At 45.6% G+C, this 13,589-nt stretch overlaps 1 protein-coding gene across 1 annotated transcript in view; it reads left to right on the forward strand.

Moving 5' to 3' along the window:
• Nucleotides 1-13,589, forward strand: part of Gnal (G protein subunit alpha L) — a 140,254-nt gene that overhangs the window by 123,290 nt on the left and 3,375 nt on the right. Inside the window, exons 6-11 of the mRNA NM_001191836.2 lie at nucleotides 344-398; nucleotides 1,900-1,973; nucleotides 2,819-2,877; nucleotides 3,245-3,365; nucleotides 9,242-9,372; nucleotides 12,374-12,441. Of these exons, the coding sequence (NP_001178765.1) occupies nucleotides 344-398; nucleotides 1,900-1,973; nucleotides 2,819-2,877; nucleotides 3,245-3,365; nucleotides 9,242-9,372; nucleotides 12,374-12,441 (508 nt within the window). The remainder of the gene's footprint in view (nucleotides 1-343; nucleotides 399-1,899; nucleotides 1,974-2,818; nucleotides 2,878-3,244; nucleotides 3,366-9,241; nucleotides 9,373-12,373; nucleotides 12,442-13,589) is intronic.

Here is a 13,589-nt window from a genome sequence, read left to right on the forward strand (position 1 = left end):
TTTACAGGGAGCTTCGTTGCGGTTTTGTAGGAACATTACAGCTCCTTTTCCCACCAGTTGGGCCTTGGAAAGGTCTAGTCATTCCCCCTCTGAGTTTCAGAGCAGCCACCACCTAACAAACCTTCCAGGACTGTGGAAGAGGGAGGAGAAAGGAAAGCGGGTGAAAGGACAGACCAGCAAAGTCACACAGAAGGCAGGCCTTGGCCTCCCTTGAGGCAGATATGTATCAGCTCCTAGATGTGTCCTCATCGTCACTGCAAACGTCCCATTAATGTAGCCCTGGCCCTGGGATAACTGGGATGACCAGAGAACAGGTCTGACCTTGTGCTGGCTTCCCTTGCAGCTTCCTGGAAAGGATTGACAGCGTGAGTCTGGTTGACTACACACCCACAGACCAGGTACGGTGAAAGTAGGGCTTCCAAGATAGACTGCCAGGAGGGTTCAATGATAACTTAGAAGATTTGGGAAAACATGCTCATGACCACTGCTGCTTGCACCTAGTCATGCTGCCCCTCATGTTGCCCCTGCCACCAAGTTCTGAGCCTTCATTTCCCATCTTGTGCATTGAAGCCTAACCTATAGCCCTTGCTGGTATGGAAGGAAGATCCATGTGAACCAGGAATATGTGATTCCCAGGTTTCCTAAGACCATCATTGAGCAAACCAGGCCTTCAGTTCCCTGTTTTGTACACTGGGTCCACTCTGCTTTGGACCGAAGGCTTGAGCCTCAAGTACCATAGCACGTATCCAGGTATGCCACAAGGGTGTCCCTTGGGTTGAGCCAGACAGGAGAAAAGAAGGGAAAGGAAAGAAAGCAAAAGGAGAAAAATGAGCTAGTAGACCACAACGAAGATAAGGGGCATTCACTCACTCTAGCCTTCCCAATTCATGTCAGATGCTTGCAACCCCTGGAGGCCTAAGCCTTGAGCCACCTGGAGGCCCTCTCTCCTCCATGTCCCCTGGAGATCAAAGTTTCTCTCCTCTGGGATCTTTGTCTCTATGGCAGACTCAAAGAGCTCAAAACAATCTTTCAGTGTGAGGCTCTCATATGAGGTTTCTGAGGAGGTCAGTGAGTTCAGGGGAAGGTAGAGACATTTTTCTCTACGCCTGTAAATAACCCTTCACCCATGTTCACCACGAAAACTACAAGGGACAACTTGGAAGAAGGAAATGTCATTGGTAGGAGGGAAAGAATGTGTCATAGAGGAAGTGCTCAAAATAAATTCTATACATGTATGCACGTGTCATACTGTATAGTTAATGAACACTCATAAAAATACATCCTACAGTGTAACCTACGCCCCCTAGCATTAAGAAAATCCCTCGACCTATGCAGGTGTGATGATACAATTATAAAACGTCACGGTCACCACTCATCTTCCAGAGTGGCTGATTCATAAATAGTATAGTGACACCTGCCCGGGACATGGAGATATCAGCTTTGTGAAACTGCCTAGCTTTGCCACACCCTCAACAACACATCAGCTTACAGAGAACAGAGCTATGCAAGGAAGTGACAGGAAACCCACTAAAGTGAAGTGGCCGTCAGCCCTCATGTCCCTGACTTGTGAATGGGAGTTAAGCTTCCCCAATCCTTGCCAGGAGAGACTTCCAAGAGTAGCTACAGAGCCCAGGTCAAGACTTTGTCCCTGAATCCTCCGCACTGAACTTTGGCTGACATATAACAGCAGGCGTGGCCATAAAGCACTTCTAAAAAGACCTGAGAGGCACAAAAGCATAGGTACTGTGTGAAGGGACAAACTAATTCACTGTGGTGGGGGGGTCTACAACAAAGCATTTTTTCATGTTTAATTATTTCTTGTTTTAATGATAAACATTGCCATTTCTCAGTCACCACACCTACCCCTGGGTATACCTTACTTCTCTCCTCTCGCTCCAGGACCTACTCAGATGCAGAGTGCTGACATCAGGGATCTTTGAGACACGATTCCAAGTGGACAAAGTGAACTTTCAGTGAGTACATTGCTTAGAGGGCTGTCCATGGCAGGGATAGGGAATGGGAGCCAGCCTCTGGGCAGAATAGGAGCCACAGGCCTTGGGGCTGAAGGGGTTGGCATTGAGATTCAGGAACAGGCTGTGTGAGCTGGACTCCAACAAGAGCACTGAGAAGCTCACACACTAGGAGGCATAGCTCTAGGAAAGGGGGCATGGGCAGGAGGAAGGCCAGGGCCCGCCTGATGAGCCACGAGGACACTAAGAAAACTGCATAAACCGAGCCCGGGTCAAACAACTGGAGAGCCTCAGGGAGAGCAATGCCATCTGCCCGAGTGAAGGTGATAGGCACCTCCTGACAGGCACTGTTCAGAAGCGCCTGACAGATGAGAGGGCTGTGGGTATAGCTGGGTCAGGAGGAAGCCCTCCCACTTCCGCAGGACAGACAGTCTTCTGAGGCTGAGACAAGTGATCAGAAAGTCCTGCCCTAGCACAGACTTAGCATGCACTTGGTACAAGATGTGATATAAACTAGAAAGGACTGCATCTATTAGGCACCTACCATGTATCCCTAGACACTATTCCAGCCGTTTTTCTGCCATACTTTTGACTCCTACAACCACAATATAGAATGAAAAGAGGACAAGCAGAAGCTGGGAGAGGCAGCCGGACTTGTAGCTCACGACCAAGGGCCGGGACACAGGGGTTGCATCACGAACGACCATTCTGGCAATAAAGGAGAAGCATGAAAATATGTGCCCTTTGCCTCAGTTTCCCCAGATAACTGACATCTCTCAGGGCGAAAGCATGTGCCCTTGACCCCCACTTCCCCGGATAACTGGCGTCTCTCTGTCTCTCTTCCACAGCATGTTTGACGTTGGAGGCCAGAGGGATGAGAGAAGAAAATGGATCCAGTGTTTTAACGGTGATTCGCATGCTTTGTAGCTGCATGCTGGCTCCCGCCCCTGTGCCTAGCTGCATTTTAGTCAGACAAACTCTAATCCAACTGTGTGTAAATAATAGTTAAAAATAACCACGGTCTCCTTAAACACGAATCTCGTGCTCGCTTCGGCACCACATATACTAAAAAACACAAATTAAGCATCCCACATACCCATTATCTTTTTGGGTAGAGCCCTGGTCAACTGCGGCCATGCATACGGCCCATATTCTAAATGCATTCTAGATGCAATCCCCAAATGTCAGTGTCTGGGACCTGCGCAGTCATAACCCCAGCACAACTGACACTGTCCGTCTGAAGTGCTCCCCTTTCCCTCTCTACCCCACCGTAGATGTCACTGCCATCATCTATGTGGCAGCCTGCAGCAGCTACAACATGGTGATCCGGGAAGATAACAACACCAACAGACTCCGGGAGTCGCTGGACCTGTTTGAAAGCATCTGGAATAACAGGTAATGAATAAACTCAGACTCAACACTAGAGCACAGACCTTGGGTTAAAAGTATCTTCTGAAGACTGTTGCTTTGCTATTGTTGTCCTTAAAAAGTACCCACGTTAGCCAAGTGTGTCAGCACATACCTGAAACAGGAAGGCTAAATCAAAAGGATCAGAGTTCAAGGCCAGCCTGGGCTACAGAGCTAGACCTTGTAAACAAAAACGTGAAGCAGAGGAGACGGTTCACTGAGTAAACTGTATGCTTATGCAAGCACGAAGACTTGAATTTGGATCCCTAGCACCCAAAACCCAAACCTAACAAAACAAAAAATACTGAACATATCCATGAGTGCCCATAACCCAAAAAACAGGGAGGCAGAGACAAGCAGATTTCCAATCCAAAATGGCCAAGTTCAAGGAAGAGACCCTGTCTCAAAACTAAATGGAGAATGATTTTGGAAAATATCTGGATATCAGCCTCTGGCTTCCACAGATTCCCCCACAGGCATATGTACACACAGTAATAAATCCTGTCATTTATTACATGATGCTGTGAACAGACATCATGACCAAGGCAACTCTTTTTTTTTTTTAAGATTTATTTATTATAGATAAGTACACTGTAGCTGTCTTCAGACACACCAGAAGAGGGCATCAGATCTCATTACATATGGTTGTGAGACACCATGTGGTTGCTGGGATTTGAACTCAGGACCTCTGGAAGAGCAGGCAGTGCTCTCAACCACTGAGCCATCTCTCCAGCCCGACAAGGCAGCTCTTATATGGACAACATTCAATTGGGACTGGCTTACAAGTTCAGAAGTTCAGCCCATTATCATCAAGGAGGGAACAGGACAGCATCCAAGCAGGCATGGTGCAGGAGGAGCTGAGAGTTCTACATCTTCATCTGAAGGCTGCTAGGATACTGGCTTCTTGGCAGCTAGGATAAGAGTCTGAAAGCTCACACCCACAGTGACACACCTACTCCAACAGGATCACACCTTTTAACAGTGCCACTCCCTGGGCCGAGGATATACAAGCCATTGCATTCCACTCCCTGGCCCCATAGGGTTGTCCAAACACATGAGGCTATAGGGGTCATGACTAAACATAGCATAATACAAAATACATTTAGTCCAACTTCCAGAGTTCCCTTAGTCTGTAGCAGTCTCAACAATGTTAAAAGTCCAAAGTTCAAAATCTCATCTGAGATTCATCCAATCACTTACCTGTAATCCCCAAAGCCAGACAGGAAACCAGCTGGGCAAACTCCAAACCCTGCATCTCCAAGTCCGATGTCAAAGCAGTTTTCAGATCTCAACTCCTTTTTCGTCTTTGTGGACTGCAACAGTCTTCTTTCTCCTGGATTGGTTCCACTCCCTGTTAATAGCTTTCCTCAGCAGATAGCCCATGGCTCTGGCATCTCAAATATCTTGGGGTCTCCAAAGCAACTTTAATGTTACAGATTCTTGTTTCAATGTCTGGGATCCACACATGATCTTCAGGCCTCCTCCAAAGGGCTGGTGTCACTTCTCCAGCTCTGCCCTCTGTAGGACTCTAAGCCCAGGCTGATCCACTCCACTGCTGCTGCTGTTCTTGGTGATCATCCCATGGTCCTGACATCTCCCATACACTGGGGTCTTCTGCTGCAACTAGGCTTCACCATTAGCCTCTCATAGGCTCCCTTCTTGTGCTTAAGCTTCAACATCTTTATATGACACCTTTAGTCCAGAGCTGTCAGCTGCAAATGAGGCTGCACCTTCACCAATGGCCTTCCCTGGCCTCTCACAGTGCCAAGCCTCAGCTGCTCTTCATGACCCCTCCATGCTTTCTTTTTTTTTTTTTTTTTTCTTTTCTTTTCTTTTTTTTTTCTTTTCTTTTTTTTTTTTTTCGGAGCTGGGGACCGAACCCAGGGCCTTGCGCATGCTAGGCAAGCGCTCTACCACTGAGCTAAATCCCCAACCCCCCTCCATGCTTTCAAAACCAGCACCACCTGGGTGACTCTTACACATTACCAAGTACAGATGCATCCTGAGGTACAGCCGTGGCTATCTCTGGATATAGCTTCTTTGTGCTCTCAGAAAACACTTCTCGTTAGATTTCACTTCAGTGACGCTGGTCTCTTCTTAATCACCGCTAATTTCTTAGCTCCAGCTGACCAGCATCAATTGTCCCAGTGGCCCCTTCTATTCTTGACTCTAAAGCTAGAGCCACGTTGCTGAAGCTGCCGAGTTCTGCTGCTTGCTGGGGCTGGAGCATGGCCCCCTTGTTCTATTACATTATCACCAGCTTTCTGTTTTCCAACTCCTTCACTGCCTAAGCTTGCTGTCTTGGAACTTGCTCTGCAGACTGACTTTGAACTCAGAGATTTTCATCCCTGTCGCCTAAGCACTGGGATTAAAGGTGTGGTCCACCAGGCCTGGATTTAAGCTTTTCTTCACCTAGCATTTGCTCTGTTCTAGGCTGGCCTTGAACTCAGAGATCCGTTTGTCTTTGCCTCCTAGGGTTAAAGGCTTAGATCTAAATTTAGCTGGGTGGGGTCTTGCCCCGAGGTCACTACTACCTTAATTTGATATCCTTGAACACAGGATTCAGCTCCATTTCACTTCCTGGTGCCAATAGATTTCATATTTTTCCTTTCTCAGCTTGCTACACTTGTTTAAAATGCTCTTCATGAGACAACTAGAGAACAAAGTCTATGATGGGTGTTTCCCAGATTTCCTTTGTCACTGCAATTAATCGGAGTCTTATCACCTTAGCTTCAGGCAGACTTCAGACAAGGACAAAAAGTAGCCACATTCTTCACCAAAATAACACAAAACAGTCTCTAGGCCACAAATTGAAGGTCTTCTCCGTGGAAACCTCTTGAGCCAGGTCTGCCCAGTTCAAGTCACTCACAGCAGCACCAAAGTCTTCCATATTCCTTCTGGGATAGCCCATTAAGCCCCATTTAAAGCATTCCACTGCTTTCCAAATCCAAAATCCACACTCGTCTAAACAAAAGCATGGTCAGGCCTATCACAGCAATACCTCAGCCCCTGGTACCAACTTCTGTCTTAGCATTTTACTTCTGTGAACAGACATCATGACCAAGGCAATTCTTATACAGACAACATTTAATTGGAGCTGGCTTACAGGTTCAGAGGTTCAGCCCATTATTATCAAGGTGGGATCATGGCAGCGTCTGTAAGACTCAAAGTCTTAACTACCAGGAGACCCCCCAAGTGAGACCTGAGAATGGAGTTCAATGCAAACCCAAGAGGTTTATTTTCTAGCGCATGGGGGTCAACCTTCAATCAGCCCCTCGTGGCGAGTGACTAGAAGGTGACCCCGAAGTATAAGAAGCAGTTTTTATACTTTTTAGGGGTACAGGTTACATCAGCGAGGCTTAAATTTAAACTTATCAGCTAAGCATATTGACCTTCGAATCTATTGGCTGGCAAGCATGGGCAGATTATGACAAGCATTCAAACTCCATCTGGGACCAGAGGGTCACACCTCCTAATAGTGCCACTCCCTGGGACAAGCATATACAAACCATCACAAGTCCTAAATTTCATTAAGTCTTTCATCCCGTCTGATAGACATACTTACCATGGGGTGTATCTGGTGGAGCTCTTACAGCTGCTGGGTTAGGATGATTTCAATCTGTTCTAAAAGTCTCAGGTTATATCTGGAATTGAAAATTAGTTTTGTTTGCTGTTTTGTTGACCCGGTATCTCCCTTATTACCCAGGCTGGCTCTAATCTCTCAGTCCTCTAGCCTCAGCCTCCTCAGTTACTGGGATTTCAGATATGTGCCACCATACCTGGCTGGTTGGTTTGCTTGTTTTAAGAACCCAATTTGGGGGGAGGGGGGTCAGAGAGTTGACTCAGAGGTTAAGTGCACTGGATGCTCTTCCAGAGGACCCAGAGTCAAGTCTCACCATCCACAACCATCTACAACTGTAGTTCCAGGAAATCCAAGGGTATTGGGCACACATGTGGTACATAGACATATATACAAGCAAAACATCCATTAAAATAATAAAATAATTTTAAAAAAAAGAACCCAATTTGGAATGTTCACTGATAACTAACTAGATGGACTCTACAACCCCTATAGCTTGAAACCATAACTTTGATATTCGGAGACCCCTAAGGGGACAGAAGTGATTATGTCAGAAAGGAATGTTCAATATGCACTCTACTGCAGACTCATGCATCTAAAAACAAGGTTCTCATAAATTACTAAGGAAAAAACCACTAAGGAGTAAGGAAATAAAAGTTGACCTCGAATAATATTTGAACAAGATGGCTCTGCAGCAAAGAACGCTGCCTGCTCTTCCAGAGGACTCTGGAAGATTCCCTGATCCACGTGGCAATTAGGAACTATAATTCTAGTAATTGTCACTCTAGTCCCAGAGGATCTTCTGGCCTCTGATGGCACCAAGCAATCTGATATACATGCAAACAAAACATTCACACACATTAAATAAGCATTCTTAAATTTAAAGTTTGTATTGATGAATAAATATCTTTCAAGTATTCAACTGCCATCCTCCCTATGGTATCAGAATTAATGGGGAAAAATAGAGTCAGGAAGCACCAGATAGACAGGAGTATGCTTTGGAGTGGTTGTCCAGGAACACACACAGCAAAACAACCACTTTATGGTGGTCTGAAAGAAAGATTAAAAGTTCTAAGCCCAGCATGCAGGAAACAGAGCAGTATTCAGTGTTGCTCTGAATTCAGTAAATTCAATATTGGAAGCCCCTCTCAGAGAAAGAGAAGGGTGGACCAGGCGCCAGGGCTATAGCTCAGTCAGTAATAGAGTCTTTGTTTGTGCACAAAACTCTGAGTCTGATACACAGTCCTGAAAAAAATTATAATCTTGTCTTTATAAATATGCGTGAGAATAAAAAATCTAGACATGGGGTTGGGGATTTAGCTCAGCAGTAGAGCGCTTGCCTAGCGAGCGCAAAGCCCTGGGTTCGGTCCCCAGCTCCGAAAAAAAAAAAGAAAAAAGGAAAAAAAAACTAGACATAAAGTTATAAATTTTCTGATAGTGATTATCATTTGATATCTTGCATGTATGTACATTTTTCTGTAACTTAAGCTCATTTGCATAGTATCTACAAAAAATTACATAAGTAGAAGGAAAAGCAGAAATAATGCATCTGAGGGGGAAATGGGTTGCTTCCCATTTGTGGTCAGGAGCCAATGGACTGATCCCTTGGAGTTTGCGGGATTTCATAGGGCTTTGTTTATTTGGCGCCTAAGTGCCTTTTGGCTAGATTTCAGCTTTCCTCACTTGCCACTGCTGTTCCTGGGCCTCATCCCTTAGCTTCTCATGTAACACAGGCAGAGTCCAGCTCTGCCCTTCTTCCGGTAATGCTGAGACAAAGACCCACACTGGCTGCTCATTAAGCTCCTTGCCATTGGCTAATGGATCGTTTGGTACTTTAGCAACATTTTAACTTTTAACATTGTAACACTGGAGTTTTCTGGCCCATTGACTCCCACTTATAGCAGAAAAGTCCAAATGTATTTATTAGGTGCCTAGATGTCCACTTTGTTACCAATAAATGTATGTCTCCACAGAGATTCATCCGAAAAGAGTGAACTGATACATTGTAGAGCATTGTAGAGCTGGTACAGAGAGAGCAAATAATGGTATTTATCAAATGATAGCTAGTTAGGTTCCAGAAGAGGACAACATCAGCCCACTCCCCCATCACCTTTTTGTTTGCCTGTCTTGCAGAGCTGGGGGTTGAACTCCTGGCCTCGGCTGGGCAAGCACCTGCCAATAAAGCCCATCATTTGAACTTCCCTTCTAAGCTGGCCACGTCGTTGCAGACAGTACTTCCACATGCTAGTATTGTGAAACCCGTGTGGATTTTTGTTCTTTCTAGGTGGTTACGAACCATTTCCATCATCCTGTTCTTGAACAAACAAGATATGCTGGCAGAAAAAGTCTTGGCAGGGAAGTCAAAAATTGAAGACTATTTCCCGGAGTATGCCAACTATACTGTCCCTGAAGATGGTAAGATTTCAAGATTGGGGATTTAGCTCAGTGGTAGAGCGCTTGCCTAGCAAGTGCAAGGCCCTGGGTTCGGTCCTCAGCTTCAGAAAAAAAAAAAAAAAAAAGACAAAAAAAAAAAGATTTCAAAACACAGTCTCACAACTATAGGATCCAACTGTTCTTTTCTCATAGTCCTGTAACTATGAATCAGAAACGTCTGATGAATCTAAGAAATGCCTCAGATTAAACCCCCTCTCTGCTGCCCCTCCCAAAGTACTAGAGCACAGGGTAAGTAACCCTGTTGAAAATGCTTGGGACCGGAAGTGTTAGGGAGTTAATTTTTTTTTAATTTTGGAGTGTTTGCTTAGCAAGGAGATGCGACCCATATTTCACCAAGCCCAAAATTCATTGACTGTTGAAATGTGTTTGTATTCAGCTCATACATGTAGCATGAGGGTTTTGACTGGCCTGTGATGTGAAGCCAGGTGTGAGAGCTTCCCCTCGTGGTATGATCTCAGTACATGAAAGGTTACCAGATGTGGAAAATTTGAGATCTTAATGTGTTCCGAATTAGGGCTACTTAGTCAATATTCAAATACCTACATGGGATTTTCCTTGTAAGTGGTTCAGATTTTGATCTTTCCGTCAAAGCTGTGCCACACTAGGAAGGGCTGTTTGGTTGTGTGACTGTGTCATCCTAGGTAAGCTCTCTCGTGCCACCAGCTGGATCTTTTGTGGCCAGGCATATCATTCAAACCCCATCTAGTAACCCTAGATGGTGGCTTCTGTTAATTTTCCCACAGAACAGTGATTCTCAACCTGTGGGTCGTGACCTCTTTGGGGTGTGTATGTGTCACATATCAGATTTCCTACATATTAGATATTTACTGTCACCACTTTGTTTCTATTTTGTTCTGTGTGGTTCTCTGGTTACTTTGGAGGTTTGCTCTTATTTTGCTTTTGAGACAGTGCCTTACCATGTAACTGTGGCTGGCCTGGAATTCAGTATATAGATAGTCCAGTCTGTCCTTTAACTCATAAACATGCAGGAGTACTTGCTCACGAGCTCATGCACACACACACACACACACACACACACACACACCTGACACACCTGACACACCTGACACACCTGACACACCTGACTCTCCAAGGATTAAAGGAGCACATCACCACCCCAGCTATAGGCGCTTTTGAAGTCAGGGCCTACTCAGATTGCTGTCATAAGCTGAGCCACACACAACTCTTGGAAAAGCTCCTTCAGGCGTGGCTTCAGTTGCTGTAGCTGGCTTCTCCGTCTCCCCAGGAGATTGTCTTGCTCTCTCTCCAGATACCTGCCTCTCACTACATTCTAGTGCAGCCTACAAATGAGCTCTGTAGAACCTCATCCAAACATCACATGTCCAGGTGTGGGCCTCACCCATTCCTCTTTTCAGTGACTCCATTTTCAGCTCAGCCGTCATACTGATGCCCTCGTGTGTGTGTGTGTGTGTGTGTGTGTGTGTGTGTGTGTGTGTGTGTGTATGTGTGTACTTGCCTTCCCGGAGCATCCTTGGATTTCTGGCACAGCCATCTTTCTAAAGCACAAATTCGTCTTCTTACGCCCCATCACATGGCCCCAGCCCCATTGGCACACTGCTCTTCACCAGGTGGTAGAGCTTCCCAGTCAGCAAAGGAACACCAAAGGGATTCACTGCGATAGCTGAAGGGATCTTAGTTCCCATCACAGTGCCAGGCCCAATGACTGGTACTCACCTGGTACCGTAACTCCAGTCTGTCTGTGACTCCCAGGGCACCCATCCCTCCCTGGCATGGGTAATGACTGCTAGTAGCCTGGACTCAACCCTCCAGCTTGGTGATCCTCAACTCTGACTTAGCAAGAAAAGCAAGAACGTGTGGATCCATGAATGGGTGAAATGCACAATAATTACACAGAATGAAGGAAATCTGGGCCAGGAGGACTCAAGCTGTGCAACGTGCAGGAAATACAGGGTCCACAGTACTGGAATCATACTTGCATGTTAGGGAATGGTAAGAAAGGGCTAGAGAGGGAAGTGGGGGCACATCTGAGGGTGCTGACACATGGTTATTTTGACCACCCCTCATTCTGATCATAGTGATAATTTGATCGACCAGTACATGTCAGAATATATCAATACATTTTATATATGTCAGCCCTCCATAAAAACAGTGCTCCGTTCCCAGCAGATAAATGGTCAGAGTATCTCCAAAGGTAGAAATGTCACCAGACCTGGAGGTACCAGGACACGCTGGGGTCGAAAGCCAGAGGTTCTCCTGCAGTAGATCTCCCAGGGCCCCCAGTGTGAGTCTGTGTAGTAACGCAAGTAAAAACAAGACTTTTTTTTAAAGCTGAGTGCATCCAGGACAGCACAGCCTTCCTCTCTACTATAGCTTGAAAGAAGAAATTGAAGAGAGAGGGGACTCATCTTGTCAGGATTTAGTTAGAGGCTTTGTTGAGCAGGTGGTACTTGCCCTAACCTGTCTGTTTGGGGTTGCTGTGACAAAAGTCCTCAGGGAGGGGGACTTATAAAGAATGAACGTGTTGTGGAGGCTGAGAAATCCAGTACATGAGACTAGCAGATTTGGAGTCTGAGGAGGCCCACTCTCCTCACTGAGCTCTGTGTTCAGCTGGTGGAAGATACCAACAAGCTCGTCCAGGTCTCTTTACAGTGCTGTACCCGCTCTTCACAGCAGAATCCCTTGTAATGGGGTCATCTCACTTCCGATTCTGTGATGAGGAAGGCAATCTGAGGAGAAAACACACAGCGTTCACAGCACAGGATAACTGATGTCTTCTCAGAGCTCTATGAGAATTAAAATGCTTTGGGAGAAAGAAAGAAACATTACATTCAAGTTTTGCCCTGTCACACATGTATGCTAATTCCATGCATAGAACCATGGATAGACCCATCTCCGTATAGTTGATTCCTTCTGCCTTGCCACACTTCCATACCTTTGCCTCCCATTAGCTAAATAAATTTTCATTTTTTAATTTTGACAGCAACACCAGATGCAGGAGAAGATCCCAAAGTTACAAGAGCCAAGTTCTTTATCCGGGATCTGTTCTTGGTAAGCAGATTTTTCCTGCCCTTTTGTTTTCTGCCACCTTATGGTTTCCCTGTTCTCTGAAGTTTTCTAATTATCCCTTTGTAGTCTCACTGTTTCCCAAAATCATGAGCCAAGAGACAAGTGGCTACCCTTCCCTACCCACTATCTCCTACTCCCTACCCTCTACCCACCACCTGAGCACAGACTTCAGAAAGGTCAGATCTCTCACCCAGTTCCCTAAAGCTCCCAGCATACCTGGGAGGGACCATCAGGTAACAGGGTTACACCGTTCACATGTGTCTTCCAAACAGAAGCAAGTCCTTCTGCAAAGTCTAAAGTGCACACTTTCAAACTCCAATGTCTGCTTCCTCCATTCAAAAGCGCCAGCTTTTATATAGTAAGCAGAGGGGAACTCATCTTGTCAGAATTTAGTTATATATATATATATATATATATATATATGTGTGTGTGTGTGTGTGTGTGTGTGTGTGTGTGTGTGTGTGTGTTTTGTTTTTCAGTATCTTATGCTAGGCAAGCATTGTATTACTGAGCTGCATGCCCATCCTTGATTTCTTGAGATAGAGTATATATAGCTCAGGCTGGTCTCAGAATCACTGTACAGCCCAGGCTAGCCTCAGAATCACTGTACAGCCCAGGCTGGCCTCTCTAACTTATTCTATTCCTCTTACCTCTGCCTCTGGGATCACAAGTTCCTGTCAGCAGGCCCTGTGCACTTCTTGTTACTGTTTTTGATCCTACTGTGTGTAGCTGGCTTTAAATATTTTACTTTTAAAAACTGGGAAAGGCCAAGACATCCCCAAAGGTATGTTTCTATTAAGACTCTCTGTGCAGCACAGATGCTGACGGCTGAACAGTTTTGGATTAAGTGAGAATCTTCATTCAGTCAGTGCAGAGATGGTGCATAACCTTCCCATATGTCTCCCTTTGTCCTCTTACCACCCTGGGATGGGTTTCTTTTCCAAAGTTCTATGATGGGTTTCTTTTCCAAAGTTCAGGAGTAACTACCTGAAGAGTCCAGGTTCCATGCCCTGGGTGTGGCTCATCGAGACTGCACTTAACACAGTAGGAATAGAGCTCTGAGCTCCAATTGTGTCCCTAGAGAGGACCAAAAGCTGAGATTACAGGCATACGCATCTTACCAGGCTTTG

This window comes from Rattus norvegicus, chromosome 18 (genome assembly GCF_036323735.1).
Source record: "Rattus norvegicus strain BN/NHsdMcwi chromosome 18, GRCr8, whole genome shotgun sequence".
Lineage (NCBI taxonomy): Eukaryota > Metazoa > Chordata > Mammalia > Rodentia > Muridae > Rattus > Rattus norvegicus.